This window comes from Vanacampus margaritifer, chromosome 9 (assembly GCF_051991255.1).
Source record: "Vanacampus margaritifer isolate UIUO_Vmar chromosome 9, RoL_Vmar_1.0, whole genome shotgun sequence".
NCBI classification, from domain to species: domain Eukaryota; kingdom Metazoa; phylum Chordata; class Actinopteri; order Syngnathiformes; family Syngnathidae; genus Vanacampus; species Vanacampus margaritifer.
In genome coordinates, this window is record NC_135440.1 from 18,171,426 (window position 1) to 18,195,925 (window position 24,500).

The window sequence follows — 24,500 nt, forward strand, 5'->3', positions numbered from 1 at the left end:
TTTAATAGGAAAAAATCCCATACACATGAAAATGGTCAATACATGCTATATTTAATCTTGAATTTGAATAAAACTCGTTGACAGCCTCATCGACGGTAAACTACCAACATTTAAACAGGAGTAAGTAGTTGGAATGGAATGTATCATCTCATGTAACACAGTAGAGCCTTGACGTGCCAGTTAAATTCATTCCATGACCACACTTGGAACTCAAAACACTAGTATCAGGCTAAAATAAAATAAAAACTAGCAAACATTTTTTTAAATAACAAAAAAATCGCACACTTTAATATTTAGTTTTTAAAGCATACGGTAATAATTAAATAGAATTTAAAGTTTGTTTGCTTTTTTTAAATGTGCATCATGATTAATTCATTGCAACTCCTGGTGTGTGTGATTTGGCCATTAGGGGGGCAGTAAAATACAATAATGAAGACTCAAATGAAGACTTTCACAACTACTTTGAGGGACTCAGTAAACTGCCGTATTGTTGGTGTTTTTTTGTTTGTTTGTTTTTTCAAAGGATAAGGAGAATACGCCTGTGATTATTGTTATATTGTCTGTGTATGAATGTTGATGCACAGTTTGTGTTCAAATATCTGTTGTGAATTTGCGTCGCAAGGCAAAAATAACAATAATAATAATAATAAATGGCCAAATGATGGCTCTTATCTAAAAAATCTCATGAGCCAACTCACTTGTACTTCAAAGCACGACTGTACCTGAATGGTTATCAGTTAACACTTCATTGTGTAATAAGAATTTGTTAGGATGAAACAAAAATACAACATTACATTACGCTGTAATATCACAAACAACGCTATTCTATTTTTCACGAGTTACTGGACTCAAAACATGGGCTCATTGTCAGACTCCCAAGGGAGGCCTGCAGCAGGTCGGAGGCGGCCTCGTCCCCACAGGCAGGGCAGCTTGTGATTGGCTCTCATCACCACCACACTGGTGCAAGAGTCAGGCTTGCGGATGATGTCACACCACTCCGGATAGTCCACAGGCTTGGGACCGCTGGTGGAAAGTTACATTAGTTCATAGAACCATGGGTTGGAAAATGCTTTTTGGGGAAATGTTCTTACTGATCACAACATCCTACTCCAAAAGGCTCCATGCAGACACACTGGTAACAATCAGCGGTGACCCAACGCTCTCCTATCCCATATACCTGACCCAAGTACTCGCAGTTCCCTAAAATAAATAAATGAATAAATGCAAAACAAATAAATGATCATCATTTCAAGGGATAATCGGCCGGGCCGATTATCAGCGCCGATACACAGCATTCTGACGAATATAGGCATCGGCCATTTTGAAGAATCATATGGCCGATAATAGATCCTTTTTCTTTTAAAATGTTTTTTTTTTTAAATGTTTTTTTTTTTAATGTTTTTTTTGTGTGTAAATTTTCTGAGATGCTGCTGACCCTGGGAACTCTCGTCACCTTCTGTTTTGGTTTGAAATTTAAAAAAAAGATAAGTACAAATTTCATTCTTCAGATATTTTTGGAATACTTTATTTACTATGGAAAACATTTGTTCAAGTTTTTATTTAACTTTTTGAAAACATGCTACTGCCTTTGGGAGATCCCAGAACTTTTTGTTAGATTAAAAAAAAAAAGATGTCTATTGACTAAGATTTTTTTTTAACTCCAATATTTTACGAACCCTAAAAGTTGTTTAATAAACATATGCTTTAAAATTTAAAAAAAATAAGAGTTATTTAAATTCATTTTTTTTCAAATGTTGATGCCAATATTTGTATTTATTATTTTTTCAATTGAAATTGAAATTGGAAAAAAAATCCCTTTAAATAAAGGTTATCGGCGTTCTTGACTACTAATCATCGGTATTGGTATCGGCCCTGAAAAAAACATATCAGTCTATCTCTAATGCCAATACATGATGTGTTTTACATAATCCACAGTTTATTTTGAACAAGAATGATTAACAAATAATTTTTCTGTTCAGCAATATAAAATTAAACAACTACAATTTGGCATTCTAAGTCCACAATTTTATTTATTTATTTTTTAACAGTAAATGTGACAATTTAAGATCATAAGTAGATTTTAACAATAAAACTACAAATTCGGTTTGGAGCGCCTCCTCACACTTACACATTAAACCGAAGCATAAAATAATGATTTTAGTACTGTAATGACAAATGCTTTTTGATTTAGGCCTGATGTGGCGTGACAATATTGGAAGTTAATAAGGTCATTTAAAGTGAAAACTCAACACACACGGCCTATTGCAAGTAAAAAAAAAAAAAGTTTAGAATATTACAAATCTGCACATTGCACAATTATAGGATTTGGTATGTATTCTACACAAAGGTGTGTTTTTGTGGTCCATTGGCATTGCTGTGTAGAACAGGGACAGATTGCAGTGAAGTAACATTTATGAAGCATGTAAAACATTTTAATACGTGTGTCAAGGCACTTTAAACTGTAAAAGCAATGGAAACCAGGCAACGCTATGCTGTGAAAAGTTGTGGTATGCCATTAAAAACGTTGAAATCATCCAGCACTGACCTTTGGTGTTGAAGAAGCACTCTCCTCTGGTATGAAGTGAAAATAAGGGCACGCCGGTACCAAGGAGGACCACACACGCCAAGAACACGCGTACTGTTGCCATCACTGTAAACAACTCCAAAAAAATACGACTTAAAAGAAACCTACGCGAAAAACATCTTTGGTTCATCTTACCTTCACTTAAAGCTTTTTAGTCGTTTTGACGTCCTCTATTCGCGCATTTCCTCGTCAATGCCCCACAAGGACGGTGGTCTCACTTATTTATACCACCAGAGCGTCTTCATTACCTCTGCACATTTCCCATTTCTGGTTACTCTTTGTCCACCCCCACAACCTGCTCATTAATGCTCATCCTAACGATGCACATTCACTGACGTTATTGTTATGATGCTGCTTAACACTAATTAACCCCTGAGCGGACAGCGTGCACTCTTTCATATAACATTTGTCTCCACAGTTTGAGGTTCAGGGCTCGAATTTTGCGTGGCCTCTGTGTGGAGTTTGCATGTTTTCCTTGTACTTGTGTAGGTTTTATCCACATGCTTCCTCCCACAGTCCAAAAACAACCATTTTTTGGCTTTTTGTTGGTTCTGACCAAGCCATTTCAAAATAAAATACTGCCCACGGGTTAAGTCCATTGAACACTCTAAATTGGTTGATAAATGTGAACGTGAATGTGAATTGTTGTTGTGCATAATTTGTGATTGGCTGGCAAACAGTCCAGGGTGTGACACTTATAACCCCAAAGGAGACTCATGCTAATAGAAAATGCCCCAAAATTTGGAGATTCCTGCCTTTCATTGGACAATATAAAATATAGTCTGACAAGCGTAAAAGTTCAGACTGTGCTCTTCAAATTGCCGGTTAATCGTCACAGATGACTCATGATGTAACTCATCGATGTGCATCTAATTCAATTTGTCTAATTCAATTTCATATACGTAAGGAACCATCATTTAAATTGCACTAGACTGACGTAGATGTTATCTGACTGGGTGACCTTTGACCTTTAAGGAGCACTTAAAAAGAATGTTTCATTTTGACATGATGTGTTTTTGCTACTTGGAAAAAAATGTTCGTTAACAAAAAAACAAAAAAAAGAACAATGCTATACTGTATTTTAAATTTTTTCTTTTTAATGAAGAGGGAATAATTTAAAATATGTCCTAATTTGGGAATTTTATGTTGCAAATTTGGGACTCTGGGAAAGGGGACTAGTTCCCAATATGTCTTAAATGAGCTGAATATTATGAAGACTGAATGATATGAATCAGTCAAGAAATTGGGATTAAATAGCAAAATATGTGAACAATATTTTGAGCATCTTATTTTGAAAATTTGCGACTTTTGGAAACAAGAATGATCTGAACAGTTAGAAGTTTGGAATTGTTTCAGCCGGTCAAGAAATGCTAAAGTCAAAGTTGAATATAAAAAAAAATCTCAGAATTCTGTGCCCTAAATAAGATGAACATCTTGAAGTTGGAACGCTTTCAGTAAGACATTTGGAAATCAGAGTCATCTCCTAATTTGGGAGTTCTGTTTTGAAAAATGTGTGCATTTTTTGGAATGCGGAAAATTGTAGCCCGGATGTACTGAATTTTGTGAATATCTTGAAGTTGGGATGGTTTAAATCAGTGGAGAAACGAGGAAAGAGTAGGATGGCAAATTTTGCGGAATAGTTTCTTAGTTACACAATCACACTAAGTTAAGTACTCTTTAAGTACTTTGCACTGTTAGATGTGTGAATATTTAACATGATGATTTGTTGGAAGTATTAATCATTAATACAGAAAAATCCACTTCCTCATATAACCAAACAACTTATTTGCTTTCTTCTTGCTTTGGTCAAGGTCTGATAATGAAGCCTGCTTTGTTTGTTCATGGGAGGAAGTGCTTAAGTCCTGTGAGAGTGAGAAAAGGCAGCTGCAAGGAATTTGCTAATACACTGACGGCTCTCTTTGAACTGACATCAACGGCTTACCTCATCAGATGATAGCGACCCCCTCACAACAGGAAGTAAAAAGCAGAAGATGAGTCGGAAGACATTCGGATGGAATGCTGGAGGATTTTTGCCAGATGAGAGCAGATTTATGAGGGTGTGTGAAGGACATAATTCAATATATACCAATCCATTTCAGTACAATTTCAATTGTGTGAGTGAGAGGTTTTCAGTTGATTGGGAAATCTTTCCATTTTTTCAAACTAAAATGTACTTCTTGTCTTTTGATTTGATGTCACAAAATTCTCTTTGCATTATGTTTTTTTGCACCCCCACTAGTCTAAACACAGTATTCTGATTAATAGTGTTTGTGGAATATGAATTAAGCAGAAATAGTTTTGGTTATGTCGTTTTTTGTTTAGATTTATCTTATATATTTTATATATATATATTTTATATATATATTTTTTTATTTTATTGTATTGAATTTGAGCCACAGATTTACGGCTATTATTCCTTTATTGAAATTAAACCTGGACCATCCCTGTGCTGTTATTTCTAACAGGCCCAACAGGCTGGCAGTCAAAGCTGAAACGCTTGCTGTTTTCGTAACAAAACTGTTGTGATGGACACTGTTTTCTTAACATTTGCCAATGTATCCCACCCAACCTGTCTTTCAAGCTCCCTAAGATTTATATGATAATAAAAAAATGCCTGGTTGCATTCCTGCTTATCTTCTTATCTTGTCACACAGGTTGCACGTCACATTTGAATATCGTGTGCTGGCAACAAGGGCTCGTTTGTCACACATCGCTGACCTGATTTTCCACCCAATGACCCCATAAGGATGGATTATTATGCCATTTTACAAAATAGACTGTTACATCATCGTATGGTAACCAAAAGTCCCTTCTGTGTAAAATCCATTCATTAAAGGAGTAAAAATAGCAGCGGGATTCTATAACACACTTGTAGGATGCAAAGCTTTTTTATTTTTTTTATTTCAATAATTAAAGGCAGTCTATCCTATAGTAGAGGTTGGAGAGACTATATAGTCCAGGGGTGGCCAAGTTCGGTCCTCGAGAGCCACTATCCAGCCTGTTTTCCATGTTTCTCTCCACTAACACACCTGATTCATGATCAGGATCGTTGTCAGGCTTCTGCAAAGCTTGCTGATGAGCTGATCATTAGAATCAGCTGCGCTGAAGGAGGAAGACATGGAAAACAGGCTGGATAGTGGCTCTCGAGGACCCAACTTGGCCACCCCTGATATAGTCTATAGAGACTTTTTTTCCAAATATGGATTAATACAGAAATTAATACTGTGAATAAAAGAAATTTAAATGTTGTCAATAGGCAGCTCATTTAGAATTCAGTTTACAGTATTAGTTTATGTGCAAGAAGAAAGAAAAATAATAATCATTGCAGTAAAAAAAAAAAAAAACACAAAAAAATATTTATTTTTTTAAACTCACAGTAGTAAAGGTATGCACACGTTGGCAGAACAATTCAGTGACTCAGCCGATCAAACGTGAGTTAAGCAGGCAAGCGATGAGAAAGCAAGTTAAAAGTGAACAGATAAGATCAAGGAAACCGCAAAGATTTTTTATGTTGTTTCGTTGTTAGTATTATTTCAATTATGTGTCTGGAATATTTATACATATTTATGAAGAAAAATGCAAAATTTCATTTCTGTTCCTTAAAATATTTACTTTTTATTTGTTTGTTTTTTTTCAAACAACAAAGAAATGGTGGAATACTATGAAATTATGCCTAAATATTTGACATAAATCCGTGTTCTTCATTATGACCTCAACATGAAGACGTCTGTTTTTAGATTCATCGATAGTTGAAAGGGAAATTATTTTTCTCCCCTTATGGAGCACAAAAGGCACAACACATGATTTTGCTTGACAAACACTTCAAAGCACAAGTGTGTTTGCTCTCAGAACAGAATGGAATTTCACATGAAGACAGAGAGAGAGAGAGAGAGAGAGAGAGAAAAGTCTACAATGAGACGCAAACAAGATCAATGGTTACATTTACGTTTATTTGAAATAGAAGAGAATTCCGAATAAGCAGACGATACCTTTCACACCCATACAGTGCTAATATTACACGTTACCTCTGTTAAAATAATCATCATGATAAGGTGAACTTCAGACCGGCCCATTTCAGCCCCAAAAGTTGAGATGTTGTTTTGAACGTCATATACATTATATTAAGTAAATAATTAACGTACACGCACAGCAAAAATATGTGAACTTGTTGACAGGGTGGACAATGACAGGGTGGACTTTTTTTTTGTTTTATAAAGCACATGGTTGCTCTTCACTTGGCATGATTCAGTTAGCAAGCAGATTGTGTAATTAAAATATATTTAAAATTTCTCAAATTTTATCAATTAATATTTCACTAGTGGACATGTTAAACATAACAAAATCCAACTACACATAACCTTTAAAAAACTACAATAAATAAGTGTAAATAGTCACTTAGCAACTATCCACTGTTTCAGCCTTCATTTACGAAATTCTGGTCATAATGATACTGAAAACACAAGCTTTCTTACAGGGGCAGTTACCCCATAATGACAGAGTGGACAGCAATTTCAACACACATGAAAAATATTCAAGATAATTATAAAAAATAGAGTGATCGAAATGACCCGTGCGAAATCATGTAAAAAGATATCATGTGTGCAAATATTTGGCCACTTATAATAAGACCTCAGATTTTCATCCTGCCAAATTTCCATGCGATTGAGTGATTCTGAAGAGGGCAACAAAGAGACTTTATAGTGATCTTGATCCAAAATGTTTTTCAGTGTTACAAAAAGATCCAGTTTGCAGCCCTAGAAGCAAGGCCCTTCGCTTACCACGTCAACGAGGACTTTTATTTGCAACGATGGCAGTGCCAGACTCTGTAGGAATATGTCTGATATTTAGTTGACATGGAAAAACACAAGAACAACCGAATATCAAACATATCACACAGCGTCCAGCCGATCCGAACATCTGCTGAATGCTCTGGCGATCTAAAAACATGACACAAAATGTGAATAGAGAAGAGACAAGAACACATTTGGCAATGCCAAGTAATGCAGCGAGGAGGAGCTGAAAAACTTTGCACGATTACCGGTACATAATTTACTTTGCTTTACGAAATGGGCGTGAACATGCAAATGATTAAATCAGCATCTCTACGAATTTTGCAAAAAAAATCAACGCATGCTAATATTTATGAAACTTACCGACATTTCTCGTTCAAACAAAGTCAACAACAACAAAAAGTCATACCTGACGAGCACTAACTGTTAAAAATGAGTGTATGTGAGCAATACCTCAGTGGGACAGTATTTATATACAGCGGTCTGTGAGTTTTTTTTGGGGGGGGGGACGCTCACTGATGTTAGTGACACGCATATTCACACACATTCTGTGCTGCTCGTAATTAGACATGTATTGATCCGGGCCTGCAGCCTTTCCTCTCCACATCAGCCTGATCAATAGACATGATGTTCATCCCACTGTGAGCGCTCACACACACATGCACATATGCACTAATGACTGCGGCTGCACAATCAAATAACTTTCAGTCGTTGCCTGTAGGGAGGACACACATAGGATGAACTTTAGAAACGTGACTAGTATGCTATTCATTGGCCAATAGGATAATAATACAAAAATGCATAGTGTCACTGTCCTGTGAAAAACACTTATGTCCATTTTATTAATTTATTTATTTATTTATTTATTTAGATTTTTTTTGTTTATGAGATGAAATGAAATGCAGACATCCCAAAAACAAAAACAAAATGTAAAATTTTTTTTTAAAAAATGGACATATGTGTTTTTCACATGACAGTGACGATATGAATAAAATATAGCAATAATTTTGTGTTTAGTACTATTTGATTTAATTTTACAATTACATTAAAAAAAAACTTTTTTACATCTTTTAACTTTTTACTTCAGTACTGTATGTCCTTCATAGCAATTAAATTTCAAGCATTTGATATAAAATGCCAATAAATAAATTATTATTTTCCTCTGTTACCGTTATATATCTCATTGAAATACTTTATGGCAAATGGACTGAGCAAATATAATGCTCTCGACACCATATGGTGGTCATTTGGTCAAAGCACTTGCACAATGCATCACATTCACCCATTCACATACACACACATTCATATGGCAGCGGGAAGCTACCGCCATGTCTCACTGGGAGCAAATGAGGGTTCAGTGCCTTGCTTAAGGACACTTCGACATGATCACCAGGGGTGAGGATTGATCACACAACCATTCTACCATTGAGGCATTATTTTCATTTTAAAATTGAATCCAAAAGATTTACAATTCAATTGGGAATGTAAAAAAATCTGATTAGACGCTAATTGAGCAATTTATTTTTCTCTTTTTTTTATATGTACTGTAAATGTCTCCAAACCGCGATGCTTCAAATCCTACTTTCCAAAAGTTTTTGATTTCAATTTTAGGCCCTAATAAGTAAAGGCAATCAAGAGATTACTCTCTAAAAACAGTTGGGTCAAAAGTAACCCAATTATGAATCAAAAATGGACCGATCCACTTCATGGGTCAATTTGACCCAACTTTGAGTCAAGAAATGGGTCTTTTAGTGTAAAGTAAGAAAGTTGAGTTAAATTGACCCAAGTAGAGGATCGGTCCATTTTTGACCCACAGTTGGGTTATTTTTGTCCCAACAGTTTTTAGAGTGTAGTATACTAATTTCATTGGTCAGGTTTGAAAATAAAACATAAAATTACTTTCTTTCTTCTTTTTTTTTTTTTACAATCAGCAGCAGCCTGTGTTTACCAAATCGGTTTGACTATAACCCAGTTGAACCCAACTGCCACAACTACTGTATTGACCTTGTGGGCCTATTGGGGCAGAATGACAGCCCTCTGATTGCCTAATTGTGAGCCCGGGGCCACATTTTAATACACTCACTCAAACAGATGAGACGAGTGCAAAGAGGGGCAAAGTCAAACATGACCAAAAGGTTAAATAACAAAATGCTGTAATGTCAAGTCAGTTTTAGTCTGGTTTTGCGTGTTTCAAAGACCTTATCATATTTGAAATACTTTTTTTCTGCAAATAATGATACAATATAAACTATTAATATTATTATGATTAATACAAATATGTATTGCTGTCTACTTAAAATATGTATCAAACATAGATACAAAATAAGTTTCAAATAACATTTTTTTGTTTGTTTTACGATTGGTTGGCTCTCTTTGTCTTTTCACAAGCCAACAGGCAAATGTCCACTCATAAAAGGTGTGACATCGACGATTGTTTTGCATAAACAAACACACACACGCACACACACATACTGATGGTTTAAGATTATCTCAGGTTTTTTTGTGGGTTGGTATCTACAGTAAAATGAAATAAATTGCTATACTTTACATTGTAGTAATGTTTCACAGTGAATGTGATTCACAGTTAATGGTTATTTCCTCATACCCTGTTCCTTATTACAAGTAGCCCATGACCACAACAGATATAACATAAAACACAAATAACATATGAGAAGGCAAACACCTGCTACCAGTCAGACAGGCTTGGAAAAGGGACTTTACCCAGCCAACTCATTAACTGAAGTCTATCTTAACAGTCCACGCATGGAGAGGTTAAACCATTGTTTTTAAATGATGTTGATGATTGTGCCAACACAGTATAAACACAGAACATACATCTTCACATCCAATAGAGGCAGACGTTGTGAGAGCATTTTATTCATTTCACAAAAATAAATAACATGTTGAAACTGACTAGCAATATCCAATCTGGCAACTTCAGAAGGAGCGCAAAATCAGCAGAAAATTATGTAACGTTTGACATTCCTTCTGTGTCAGGCCCATATATGGTTCTTCATGTTTAGAAGTCTCCGCCAAAGCCTGCTCAGGGTCCAAGTCGTCAACTCTTTGCTTTTTGTTTAGGGGCCTCTGCCTTTGACTTCTCTGGTTTAGCGGTCTCTGCCTTAGGCGCCGCTACCTTTGGTTCTTCTGGTTTACTGTCACACAATTTCCTGCGAGAGAAAGAAAAAAGTTACTACTGTAATTTAATGTTTGCTCAGACTAAGAACTATGTAGTGCTCAATTCAGGTGACACGTTAAACCAGCATGCCCCTCAATTTAAATGACCATATCGGTCATCTGCCTAAGCACGGAATTACGACCCCGCCGAGCATATTCCGCGCGCGTTGCACATGCTCCGTCTTGACGTCAAATGGTTGAGGATAGTAATTTGGCTTTGGCCAGTTTGTTGTAGGATGGTTGAGGTCAACACGTCCTCCCACTGGCGGTTTAGCTCAACCGGTTGACGTTTGTACTCCAAGCGTAGTAACGCTCGGTTGTAATTTGGGGCATGTAAAATCAACCCAAGTGGACATTTTCTAGTGGGGGAAAGTTTTTGTTAAACTGTTATTCATAATTACAGTATTCCTTTTTTTTTTTTTTAGCTTTGACACATTTATATGTTAATAACCTTTCCCAAATACAAAAACCTAATTAGGCACATTTGTTCACAGTACAATTGCTAGTTACTTCGTTATCTTTACATTGTTTTTTTTGAGTGTGTGTGTTTTTTTTAACAAACAATAATACAAAACATTATATCAGCCAGGGGGAGGAAAAATACACAGGAAACAGTTACTTGGTTAATTACTTGGCCAATTTTTACCACTACAACGTGTAGTTAGCTAGCTAGCTAGCTAGCTAGCTGTGTTTAAATCCCCAAAATGCATCTTCTTTGGATGCCACAATTTACAGAAGTGAGGTGATGCTGCGGAGGAGCCCACTGCCAGTTCATTGGTCAAGAGATGCAAAATATATATATATATATATAAAATAAAAAATAAAAATAAAAAAGGAGAGCAATGATGACATGTCAAATCGAATGAACAATACTGAGCTTTCCATAAAAAAATAAAAATAATAAAAAAATTTAAATAATTAAAAAAAAAAAAAAAGAGATGCCATGGTTAGCTTGTGAGCTAGCTGGTGGATAGCACTTCTTGTTGTGGAAAGCCCCGTGATGACACGACGGGATATACTGTATTCCAACCACCGGAGACCTTAAGCAGATATACTGCATTTTTGTAGGGATGTGTAGATGCTGGATATAGTAATATTTGATTTACAGTTGACAGTTGTGTGGGGCGTAGTTTCAGTGCAAACACGACAAGCCCTCAGCATTTAAAAACAGAAACAATGGTTTGTTTGTTTCATGATTTTAAAGCCTCATTGTATATACTTGCTCATTTTTCAACCACTCCAATTTTGCAGGGTTGTTAACAACACTTTTCTGTAGTGTCAAATTTACAAAACTTATTCATTTTCACCTTCACACAAACTGCAATACCATTGCGTCTATAGCACATAATCTACTATTTTTCAGAATAAACCAGACACTTGAGGCTGCTAAATTAGCACACGCAGAAGGAATAAGATGCCTGCAAAAACAAAAACGGACATTATGACGTTGAGTATGGTACTAATCCATTGAGAGGCGATGTAGCATTGAAACATGAGACAGGATTATGAACATTCACGGGATTAGGGATGCAAGATACACACAGAAAGTCAAAACAATGCATACCTTGCGGAGTCTGCTCCTTTCTTCAAAAAGCCGCACAGTGTACTGGGCGCCTTTAATTCCTTTTTCAGTGATTCCAGTTTGGCAACCCATGAGTCTTTCTCTTTACTCGTTTCACCTGCAAGTCATAAGAGGAACTTTAAGCCAACAATAACAATAATTGTTGTTGTTCTGTGTGAATTGCAGTGACAACTGTACGCCTTTAGCATCAGAGCCATAACAGGCTGGATGGTGCCAGTGTCTTAAAATCGAATGCCAGAACAGGGGTGTGAACACCTGACATTCAAAGTGTTGAAAAAGGTACTAGTGAATTAATGCCAGCTCTACTTATACTGTACAGATGTACTATACAGGTCTGATGTGGCTTTTTTCTTGAGCTCTATTTAAAAAGGGTTGCAGACACTGTACTCCACAGGGGCGGAGCTATGTGGTGGCCACTGCCCGACCACCCCTATGTCCAGGAGAAGATTTTCAAATACTGTATGTGATTCTGTGGTACAGATAATTAATTCTACCATTTCCACACGGTGCCATTACACGGACACCTCTGAATGTTCTTACAACATATCTTTAGATTGACCATGAATCTACAAGCATACGGAATATGAAAGAATCTTTCATAACAATGAAATATTTGATACTTGTGGTTATTCAAGATGATTATTTTCAAACTTTAGCACACAATTTATCACAGTTTATCATGCTATCCATAGCTAGGATTTAAAGTGTTGGTGACAACTGGTCACTCTGATTAGCCATTAGCTCACGAATCAGTGCTTGAGAGAGTACACAAAAGCAAAGGAATGTTATCTCGTAAATTAACAGTTGGACACATCTCGTCACTCGAGTGTTCTAGACATACGACAGCAAGTCCGATGGCTTTGGGGATCCTGCTTCTAACTGCATGTATGGACACCATTGTGCTGGGTCACGGACAATCCGTCACGACAATATTTACCTTGCAGATTAAGGAGTTCCCCTTCTAGACCGGTCACCCCTTTTTTCACTGATTTCTGCAGCAAAAGAAAAAGAAAGAGGAAGACAGCAACATAATTCACCCGATTTTAATCTGCCGCGGTGCAACACACCCACGCACAGCCCACAGTAAGATTTCACTCTCTTATCGTTGGGATGATCAAGAATGAAAGGCACATTGTCATCATGTCGACATCTGTCACTCCATGATTGTACTGCTGGGCAGGTGCGCTGTTAGTTAAACGTATCACACACTTTCACAAACTCGCGTAGTATGTTAATGTTGTGGCAGTATATGAGGATGCAAGATTTATCATTTGGGTCTTGGGCTGAATTTTTTTTTTGTAGTAAATCCCCAGTTTAATGCAGTTTTGTGGGCTGGTTGCAGGGTCAAATTTGAGTCACCTGTGAACCCATAAAATCCAAAGCATAATATATTATGTGCATATGCCGTCAAATAATCTGAGTATTTCTACAACTTTGATGGTCAGTGCTGTCAGCGATGTAGCAAATCGAACTACATTTGCATATATGTAATGAAAAAGATGGCAGAAAGTGTAATTGACAGTGGATATAAAAAGTTTACACATCCCAATTCAAATGGCAGATGTCAAATGTATACGTGCCAGAAATTCTTGCTGTTGTAATATTTTTGGAGTTTAAAATTAAAATAATAGGCCTACTGTATGTGTTGTTGCTCAACAAGGGTTGAGGAACACTTTCCTACACCTGCGGGCAGTGAGGCTGGTTTGAAGTGTTTATCAGAGGCCAATTATCATGTGAAATAATTATGATACGAGTACATAATTGTTCCTTACCACAGATCGTTGGCACGCTTCCACCTCTTTCTTGTTTTTCTTCACTTTCTTCTCACACGACTCCGCATCGGTCTGCAAAGCTTTCGCCTCCTTTTGGGCGCTCTCGATTTGATTCTCCAAGGTGATCTTTTCCGTTTGGTACTCTCCCAGCAGGTCGTTGGCCACCCGCAGTTTCACGCGCTCGAACCTGTTCCGTTTGTCCACTTGATCTTGCTCTTGTTTGCGGGTTTTAATGATCACCACCAGGGCCACCGTCAACCCAAGGGTTAGAGGCAGCAGCAGTTGAAACTTCATCTTATTCACACCTGGACGTCTCGTCGCTCTAAATAGACGGCATAACACCGCTTGGTTAGTTTCCGGGTTTTTCTTATAGTTTGTCAAATGTTGCAAAAATGTATGAATTTAAACGAAAATAAAACGCCACCGCGGAGCACCTGGTCGTGACGTTCATCAGCGAGCTGTTCAGGTCTGACGTAGCCACGCCCAGATCTGCGTTAAAACACGCCCTTTACTTCACTACTAACCTATTTGTCAATTATTCATGCATTTATTTGATTTCCCCTCCCTAATCATTTTCTAAAATGTACAACATAAAGACTAAATTTACCATGAGAATAAAGCCGTTCTTCTTTCAAGCAATAATATTTTAATATAAAAAATACTTTTCAAGATATGTCCCTAGTATACTACTTTTAAATGTTAATCTCGTCATATTTTACCTATAGTTCCTGTTTCATAAGCCATTTAAAATGTGGAGATTTTTTTTAAGGACGCCTTCATAATCCTAACACTATCAGTAGCATGTTTAAAGCAGTGATTATTATGGGTGTGTCGAGTACAGGTTGTAAAAAAAATTACAGGGGTGTTCGGTTCATGACAGTATCGACAGACATACAACATTTTGAGGTTACAAACGGCGTGGAATGAACTTGTTTTTTATCAGTGTCAAGAAAAGTGACGTTTTGAGGCTGTATTTTGTACAATTGATATTTAATTTACTATTTTCATGTTGTAGCCTATATGCAGCTGCAATGTTCATCCTCTGAAAAGCAGCCCAAAAAGCACTTAGAACATGTTATCCCATGTTGTGCGTTTAAAAACATGATATACAGTAAGTTCACTTCGCTAGTCACAATTTGTGAAGATAAATACTAGATAATCATGTGCTAATACCACACACACCCTGCCCGCCTACATAAAGTATTTTTACATTCAAGAACAGAGACTTGTTGAATGAAATGTCAACTATACAGCAAATATTTACAGTATATATACAGTTGCATTACAGTAAAATGGAATATTGTAGACAAGTTATTTTTATAATAGTTTAATTCAAAAAGTGAAACTCATATATAACACAGGATGTCCCAAAAGTCAGTTTAGACTTCCTTTTTTCTGCGTTCATGGCTCACCGATTTTCATAGGTGTGATGTTGCAAAACTGCCACCTGGCAAGATGTTTTTCTGTCAGCACCAGTTTGTAAAGTGCTATTGAAAGTGTGGCAAAAGTCAATGATCGTTTTACAGGATGTGTCACGGAAGAAAAAATGATCCAATCACCTCAGTATGACACACCTAACCACCAAATCATAACAAACAAACAAAAAAAGTTTTAAGCAATAAAAAGTTCTACATGATTCTATAAGCTCAACCAAAAGCAAGACATTACATACACATACATGATGGTTATCAAAACAAGCCCCTATACAAATGCCCTTTTTTTTTTGTATATAAAAAAAAATAAGACCTGGATAAATTATTTCAAAACCTTTCCCACCTGCAAGGTGTAGTAATAATAATAATAATAATAATAATAATAATAATAATAAATTTAAGAGAAATGTAACATAACACCCTCTTATTACTGGCATGTGTCTGTGTTGAAAATTAACCCATCTCCAATCACATTCAAACATTAGACTTGTAAGACAGGGACATGAATTAAATGTTTTTGCATGTTCACCCACGGGCCTTAGATTGCGCAAACCTGAGTGTCACCCTATCAAGATATGTTTGTCAGTGCGTCACGTACGTCACGCAATGAGGAAATATAGGTGCTTTGACACGCCCACGTGAACAAGTGGTTCAGTGAGTCCGGCTGACGCGTGAGTTGAAAACAAAATATGAAGTTAGTGGTTGCTTTGACCTTGGTCAGCGTGGCTGTAATGACCGTGATGATCCTCCAGACGTTACGCCAGGAGCTCCAACTGCGCCATTTAAAAACACGCACGGTGGAGCACCTTGCTGAGGCCAAGAGGGGAGAGAAAACCATCACCTTAATAAAAAAACAAAACGTGGATCTGAAGACGAACCTGGCGTCCATCACGGGCAGGGTGGAGGAACTGAAGAAGCGCAAAGCAGCCGCTGAAAAAGCCGAGCAGGACCAACAAAAAAGTTTGCAGGAATGCGGCAAAGAGAAGGCGAGTGCAACACACGCACAGTATTCGCATTAGCTCATTTTTTAGTTTTCATTTTGAATGCAAACCTACAGCCTTTTCATTAGGTACACTTGCCCATTCTAATGCAAGTGGAAAGATAAAATTCAACATTTTTGAAAAATGCTAATGCCTACTTTTGATTGGCACCAGAAGTATTAATTTGATAATATTGCGGTTATCACGTTTGTAACTGCATTTTACACCATATTGGCGACAGTGTGTCTAATGTTTTTGTTATGTAGCTTCATGAGAGAAATACCTTATTATCGTATTCTATTTATTATGGATGGATTGATTTCTTCCTATAGGCAGTGATTCTTTTGCCTGCCACTCGAGGGCGCCCGCGTACCACTTGTGCATTTTTGTACATTGAGACCCACTGCACGAGATGAAATTAACTCGTTTTTATCGCTCCCACATACTTTAAAACAGTTAAACATATGAAAGTACACTTATTAAAGCAATCACTGTAAATGCGTTTGAACACAAAAACTATTCAAGAGCCAAGGAAATCTTTCCCATTGAAATGAATGGGAATGCAACTACAGAACGTGTTATTTGTGGGTGTGTGACAATAAGTAGTAATAATACAGTGCAATCGGGAAATAAGTGAAAACACACTATAATGAAGAAATAACCCAGTATGTTTGCCAGCAAATCACTGTTCATACTTTAAGCCTGTTGTTGCACCTTTCAGTTTGTTCCACCAGGAGTACAGTATGCTTTAGGAACCGCATTGCATTATGGGCCGTGTCGGCCATTTGGGGCTAGCGGTCGCCATGGTGAATGTAAACAACCAAGGAGGCCACATAAGTTGAAGAGAGGTCCTGGCTCACAGCATTAGACCATAAAATGAGCCAATTTCAACACGAGGAATTTATGAGGAATGACGATGCAATGTTGGAACAAAAATGTTAATTTGTGGATTAGCGATAATGAGGCAAATATTTATTTGTGGATTCAATTGTTTAGAACCCGTTGCATATGAACAACTAGTGGCAGGTTGCCCACCCCTATTACACAGATATGTTAACTGTTCCAAGCATCTCGACTTTAACCGTCTAACAAATATATATATATTTCAACTATTTTTTGTTAGGAAAGTGCACAGAACAATACGAAAGCTACCGTAGAAGCCATTAATGAACTCAAAGGTATGTATTGTATTTGCCCTCATATTCCAAATGCTATATGAATATAATATGGAGTGCATGTAATTGCAATCATTTTATATTTTAAAGTTTTTTTTTTAATGACTATTTATCTTTAGTTTAAGACTAATATCATACCTAGTCAAATTATTTCTTATTGTAGTGTGTTTTTGTCTTTTGTCACACAGCTGAACACGCAGAGGAGAAAAGAAAAGCTGAGGATGCAATGCAGAAAGTCAAACAGCATATTTTGGATCGAGACAAAGCTCTTTGCATTTTTGCTGATCCGAGCTTTGCCGAAGTGAAGTAAGATGTGAAAAACATTTCGTCCGAGGAGAGACAATTGGTTGTTTTCTGACAAACGCATTAACATTTTTGGGGTTTGTGTTTTTCTTGTTTTGTAGGACGTTGTGTGGTAATAAAGCGCCACAGTAGAGACAACTCAAAAACAACCAAGGCTGACAATGAACTTTTGTAGGAGCCATCAAGGACTGCATTATTTACAATTGTGTTATTACACTCATTCCTCTTTTCTATTAAAATTAAATTAAGAAATATTTGTTACAGCTCAAAAGCCAACATTTTCATATGTAATTGTGTGAGTGATGATTCTAACGTATCTTTTTTGTGACAGCAAAATAAACAGACCTAAAAAATGCAATTGGTCTATTACTGTGAGGATCCCTGGAATAACTAGAATGCAATTTGTACCGTCACTATTAATTCACAAATTACTGATGATGATCCTATTCTGTTCTGTAAAATATACTATAATGTTACTCTTGTGGTACAAATCTTTGAATTTTGTGAAGACTAAGCCAAAGAATTGCTTTGATTGATGAATAAATTTAAGTCGTTTTAATGCCCTTTAATTTTTTTTCTCTTCTTTTTTTCTGTCATTTAATTTATTATGTTGTTGTTACATGCTGCATGACTCTTTATATGGAGATGCTTGACTTTGTTTGAATTGTCAAGTGCCTATATTGTTTGTAACGGCAAGTTTGTTAAAAAAAATAATAATCAAGAATGAGCCATGTGATTTCCTGACGTTAAATCTAAGGAAGTTGAATTTTCCTATTCAAAACATAATAGATTATATTGAAGCAGCCTGTGTTTGTCTTTTCAAATAAGCCAACAAATTACATTACCTTGTTGCAATTGTTCATGTTTTGTAGGAGGTTGGCTTCAGAATAATATTGGGGCCTTCACATGAGAAAGCGAGAGAGAATAAGACAGACAGAATTTAAGAAACAAGGTACAAACAAAAACAAACAGCTGCATTAAGGAGCGATTCAAAGAAAAGTAATCGAAGTAGGGAAACACAATACAACACAAAATGTTGCATGTTAGTGTATAAGTAGTCCAATAATGCTCCAGCACTCAAGCAATACTTGTGGGAAGAATCATAGAGACGATGACAACTATAATATAACACGTGTAAACAACAAAAAACACTTGTAGTCTTAGTTAATTTGTTAAGTTAATGCATGAGATATGTGTGGTTAAATGTCAATATCGACATATAAAATAGCCTAGATAAAATGCTTGCAAAACGTTTAATTGAGTTTGGTTACCATGCGTACGCGTGACGTTACATGATCTCTTATCCAATCACAATGCAGGGATGAATCACGTGAGCGAAACGTCGCACGTCACGTTTCCCTCATGGCGGAAGTTGACAAGGTTGAACCAGTCATTTAAATTACATCACGCTATTATAACATTTCACCTTAGCCGGACATAAATGTGGTAAAATATGCGTCCGGTAAAATAATTTTGTTAGTTAGTTTGTTAGTTTTAACGTTTTTATCGCGATGTTTTGACGCCGAAATTCACTTGATTCAGACCTTTTCTGGCCCCTCGTCACGTCGAAGATGGCGAGGAACCTGTTCCGACTATTGATGGGCTGCCAGCGCCTTGCTTTACCTCCACCAGTCAATCCTCATCCCTGCCATTCATCCACCTGGTTGTTGCCATTCGGAAGCAGCTTTGTGCGGACCATGGTGGTACGTACACTGTTCGAGAAGGATGTGGTGAATGGTTTGAGCTATAACATTAGGATCGCAGTGTATGAAAATGTATTAGTTTTAAGGCTGAATGATTTTGAGAAATAATCTGTTGCAAATTTTGACCACCCACGAATACTAGTCGTATTTTTAGGCGTACACCAGAATAAAGGAAAATGAGCCATCAACTAATTATAAAATAATTTATTTCTCTACTTCAATGAGTTGTTAACTTAAACACTTTGACTTGTAGTCTGGAGTAGCTTCCATGCTCGTAACGCCAAAAACACTTGCCTCGCAGGACAGGTCAGGTTTTTGGTTTGAATCTGAGAACAAATATTGCATACCAATTTTGTATGTCATTGTGGTCCTACAGGCACTTCCGTTTTCCTTTTCCCTGAAGCCTCGGGACTTCAGCCTGCCCAACTCCTCATGGGGTGCGGAAATGATGCGCTTGTATGACTTCTACAACAGCCAATGCGAGGTGGAAAATGAATCTGGAGAAAAACAGTGGGGACCTTGGAGGAGAGTGCCCAGTTACAATCGTACCCTGAAGTATGCCACAGGTGAAGGCATGCCAACTGTCTAAACACACACATACACTCTACTGCCAACGGCCAAGTCTTCAACGTTGTACAATCTGTACAAACAACATTTGCATGAAGCTGCTGACTCATCACACCTCTTCTCTTCTCAGGAGGAGCGTATCTGAGCAAGTTTATCCAGTCCAAAAATCGTCTTTTTACACGCAGCGTCAAAACCATAGGAGCTGCATTTGAATATGCCATGTTTATTAACAAAGAAGAGAAGAGATGTGTATGCATTTTCCAGGCTGGACACTTGCTGGAGGGGCCGCCAGGGTGAGTCATCAGCCCATTTAACATTACAATACCTTTAAAAAGCTGGCAAAATATCCCAATATTAAGGTGTTATGGTTAGATGAACTTTTTGGCGATAATTCCGAAAGGTAGGTTTGGTGCTAACACAACAATGCTTATCACCAAAAGAACACCACTTTTACAGTGAAGGATGGTAGTGGCTGCATCATGCTTTCCGCCTGCGTTTCTTCAGCTGGAGGGGAATTCTTTACTTCATACAGTACTTAAGAAATTACAGCATTATTTTTGCTCATATTATGACAACTAAATTCTCATAAAATTATTCAAGTTTTCTCTTGCGTTATTTATCCTCCTAAAATAAAAATCTTGTAATGTTTTGACTTTACTCTGGAAAAATTCTGAACATTTCTTATTATTTATTTAAACTGTATTCACATCAAATAATAAACTTAAAATGTAAAATGGTTTTCTTTTAATATTATATCTATTCATGTAAAAAAATCCCTTTAATATCACCACTTTATTTACTCTGTTGAAATTGTGACAAAATGATGATTTTTTTTTCTTCTTTATTGATGTTAAATGTGGACTTTTTCTTGTACTGTTACAGCTATATGTAAAAAAAAAAATCCTCATAATACTGTATATATAATTTTTTTAGTTTTGCAAAAGCAACATATTTCTTTTTATTTTACTGCTTTACTATTGTCAAATTGCTATGTTTTTTCCGTAATAGTCTGCCTTTATAAATTATAAATAAATACAATTAATTTCTCGTTATATTGTTTATTTTGATTCTCACAAAAATTATGTATTTTTAAAAAATATTAAGAACTTTAGCCTATGTATGGATTTGTTTTCATAATATTCCGGCAAAAGTTTATGCTGGACAACTAAAATAGTCTATAGTGTTACAAAAATCTGCCTTTTTTTTATTTAAATAATACAACTTTACTCATATGAAATTTTGTCTTTACTTTCAGAAAATTACACCTTTTATTTTGGTTTGTCTTCTCTCTTGTGTGGACTTAATACTTAGATATTTGGAATTTTGTTTGAAGGGAGAAAGTACGTACCGTATTGTGTGACTCATTGAAAAGACGTTACATGTATTTTCAAGGCATGTCCACGGGGGGGCGATCGCCACTATGATCGACTCCGTCACTGGCGCTCATGCAGCTTTTTTGTCTGGACCAGTAATGACTGCCAATCTCAACATCAATTACCGCAGGTAACAATGCTTTTACAAAAATATGCAATATTTATGTGTAATCAATTGGAATTGTTGTTTTTGTTTAATGTGGTGCAGATTCCTCTGCAATATAAACTGTCAATGAATATATATATATATATATATATATTTATTTTTTTGTTCAAAGCCCCATCCCGTTGGGAAGTACAGTGTTGATGGAATCCTCCCTTGATAACAAGGAAGGCCGAAAAACGTTAATTTCCTGTAAAGTGACCAGCACCGACGGCTCCAAGCTGCACACTGAGGCAACAGGTAACATCATTTACAGCTTGTCACGTTATCTGACAGTTATTCTATTGCCTTACTGTTGTTTTCTGTTTTGTTTTTTTAGCACTCTTCCTATCTATTAATGTCAGCCATTTGTTGGGAATGTGACAGAAAAGTGACTGCATTTCAACTAATTGACGCCTTTTTGGTGTGCCTTGTATTAATGACTGTATTATTTAAAATATTTATTATTTGCCAAGTTATCTTCTGTACATGGGCGACACGGTTCTGAGTTTGAGGTTGGAGTATCTAATATGGGCATGTTATTTTCAATGATGACTCTAAATTGTCCATAGGTGTGAATGTGAGTGAGCACACACGCGATCTTAGTGAAGACAAGCGCAATGGAAAATGGATGGAGGCAGTATTATACAGTATGTTATCACTTCACTCGACTACCTCGCGTTTTACTAACACCAACACATTTCTAAGCATCATTTATTTAACTGTTATTTTAATAGCATTCAGCTAGTGAGTGAGTAAATACTTGAAACTGTACCTTACAGTAAGATTGTTTGTTCCACAATAAAGCCTTGCCTTTGGCTATTTTATGGAATCGTCTAAATTTTGTTTGCAAATGTGTGAATTACAATTAACTCATTCCATTCCATTGACGCCTAATTTTTAATTATCTTTTCTTTCTTTTTTTAATCGTGAGTTAGCGAGTGAAATCACGCGAGTAGTTACTATTCATTTTAATCACCTGACGCCCCTAATTTTTAATAATATTTTCTTCTTCTTTCTTGATTTTAAAAAAGAAGAAGAAAAGATTTTTAAAAAAGATTATTAAAAATTAGGGGCGTCAGACGATCAAAATTTTAATCGTAATTAATCGCATGACTTCATTAGTTAACTCCCGATTAATCACAATCTGTTCGAAATGTACAATAAAAAGAATTCTAGGTTTTCATACTTTTGTTAACAAAAGTTGGGGGGGGGGTGAACTAACAGAAATAGTTCAAATGAATTTTTTACATTTATAGCCGTCAATGGCAGTGAATGAATTAAAAAGTAAAAGAAAAAATACAAATTTGGAGCATCAGGCGATTAAAATTTTAATTGTAATCAATCGCATGACTTTAATAGTTAACTCACGATTAAACACAAATTTTATATCTGTTCTAAATGTACAATAAAAAGAATTCTAGGTTTTCATACTTTTAACAAAAGTGTGTGTGGGGGGGAGAACTAACAGAAATAGTTCAAATGAATTTTTGACATTCATAGCCGTCAATGGCAGTGAATGAATTAAAAAGTCAAAGAAAAAAATACAAATTTGTATTGTAATTAATCGCATGACTTTAATAGTTAACTCACAATTAAACACAAATTTTATATCTGTTCTAAATGTACAATAAAAAAAATCTCGTTTTTTTCAAACTCTTGTTGACAAAAGTGGGGAAAAAAATGTTCAACTAATAGAAATAGATCAAATTAATTTTTGACCTCAATTGCCATCAATGGCAGTGAATGAGTTGAGAAGGGATTTTTATCATCTATGTTTTTTTTAGACCCCATTTATATTGCACAATTCAGTATTTACCAGTTACACATTACACATGCTGACACGGCACACACACAAAATGCTGCTATTTAAGCGCACGCAGTTGTGCGGTTTGTCAGTCTTTTAGGGCCCCTCACTTCTTAAACCTCAGTTATAACACAGTTGGAAAATTTACCTTGCTATCTACAAACGCATTCGTGGTTGCTTGCGTGTGCGCACGCGTGTGTGTGGATGAAGACTCGTGGTCAAGTTTGTGGAAGTTTTTCGGTTAAAAACTCTTTATCACAGTCACCCAGAACAGAAACAAATAGTATTGGTCACCTGTTTAGGTTTTTATTGTGCGCTAGGGTTAGGCGATGAGACATGCTTAAGAGTGGTAATAAAAACTGTGCTTGTATAAAGAACAAAGCTCGTTTTTTTTTTTTTTATTGTAACAATGATATTAATAAAAAATGTTTCACAACTATTATTGTGGTTGTAGTTTTTAATGGTGTGTAACTGCAGTGCAAGATTATTATTTTTTAATTGTATTTTTAAGTTTGTATTCATTTTTTATGTATTTACTGTATCTCATTTAATTTCCAAGACTGGTGTCACAAAAATGATACAGTATTTAAAAATGGAACTACAAGTTTCCCCCCCTTGAATGTGGGCCAGATGTCGATCAACCAGCATGTTTACAAAGAGATCCTTGTGGCTGCTTCACCATCCAGAGGAATGACATCTTGCATCTCCAAAAACGTAAGGTCACTTAAGGCACCTGCACTTGAGTGACATGATGTTTAACGCAGTTTGCTGTGGTATGTGAATGGCTGACTGCCGTTATGATTGTGTGTTTCTAATCTTTTGGTTACTTTATGAAGGGGTCAAAAATGTGGAATCGCTCCAGTACCTCTCAATGCAATGCAATTTAATTTTACACCACCGCAACCACAGTAATAAACATATATTCCATAAATATACACAAGTGTGTCTGTATTCATTTGAAATGTCATATTTAACGTCCATTTTGGATTATTTAGTGAGCCAAGCAACATGAGATTATATTTCCTAACCGGCCCATTCCCAAACAGAACCTGACCCGCTGCTATTACGTAACAGTCGGTGACGTAACTCGAGTCAGGCCGTCTCGGGACTGC

General features: G+C 36.3%; 4 protein-coding genes across 5 annotated transcripts; 2 read left to right on the top strand and 2 right to left on the bottom strand.

Moving 5' to 3' along the window:
- Positions 1 to 57: 57 nt before the first annotated feature.
- Positions 58 to 2,764, bottom strand: LOC144058182 (prostate-associated microseminoprotein-like). 2 transcript variants are annotated; one of them, XM_077576497.1, is made up of 4 exons: positions 2,720 to 2,764; positions 2,546 to 2,650; positions 1,092 to 1,200; positions 58 to 1,023 (listed from the first exon to the last, which is right to left on the bottom strand). In XM_077576497.1, the coding sequence occupies exons 2-4, from the start codon at positions 2,646 to 2,648 to the stop codon at positions 849 to 851; spliced, it is 387 nt and encodes a 128-aa protein (XP_077432623.1). In that variant the 5' UTR covers positions 2,649 to 2,650; positions 2,720 to 2,764; the 3' UTR covers positions 58 to 848. The 2 variants fall into 2 exon arrangements, with proteins under 2 accessions (XP_077432623.1, XP_077432624.1); XM_077576498.1 differs by having other exon boundaries at positions 2,546 to 2,660; positions 2,720 to 2,749.
- Positions 2,765 to 10,223: 7,459 nt separating this feature from the next.
- Positions 10,224 to 14,476, bottom strand: LOC144058477 (uncharacterized). Its single transcript, XM_077576953.1, has 5 exons — positions 14,340 to 14,476; positions 13,906 to 14,227; positions 13,071 to 13,125; positions 12,116 to 12,230; positions 10,224 to 10,544 (listed from the first exon to the last, which is right to left on the bottom strand). The coding sequence occupies exons 1-5, from the start codon at positions 14,354 to 14,356 to the stop codon at positions 10,433 to 10,435; spliced, it is 621 nt and encodes a 206-aa protein (XP_077433079.1). The 5' UTR covers positions 14,357 to 14,476; the 3' UTR covers positions 10,224 to 10,432.
- Positions 14,477 to 15,973: 1,497 nt separating this feature from the next.
- LOC144057220 (uncharacterized) lies at positions 15,974 to 18,365 on the top strand. The gene is made up of 4 exons (XM_077574518.1): positions 15,974 to 16,324; positions 17,442 to 17,496; positions 17,682 to 17,799; positions 17,898 to 18,365. Exons 1-4 carry the CDS (start codon positions 16,028 to 16,030, stop codon positions 17,926 to 17,928), a joined length of 501 nt encoding a protein of 166 aa, XP_077430644.1. The 5' UTR covers positions 15,974 to 16,027; the 3' UTR covers positions 17,929 to 18,365.
- Positions 18,366 to 19,136: 771 nt separating this feature from the next.
- Positions 19,137 to 23,827, top strand: them4 (thioesterase superfamily member 4). The gene is made up of 6 exons (XM_077576937.1): positions 19,137 to 19,499; positions 19,876 to 20,065; positions 20,197 to 20,359; positions 21,459 to 21,569; positions 21,718 to 21,842; positions 21,922 to 23,827. Exons 1-6 carry the CDS (start codon positions 19,368 to 19,370, stop codon positions 21,963 to 21,965), a joined length of 765 nt encoding a protein of 254 aa, XP_077433063.1. The 5' UTR covers positions 19,137 to 19,367; the 3' UTR covers positions 21,966 to 23,827.
- Positions 23,828 to 24,500: the final 673 nt, after the last annotated feature.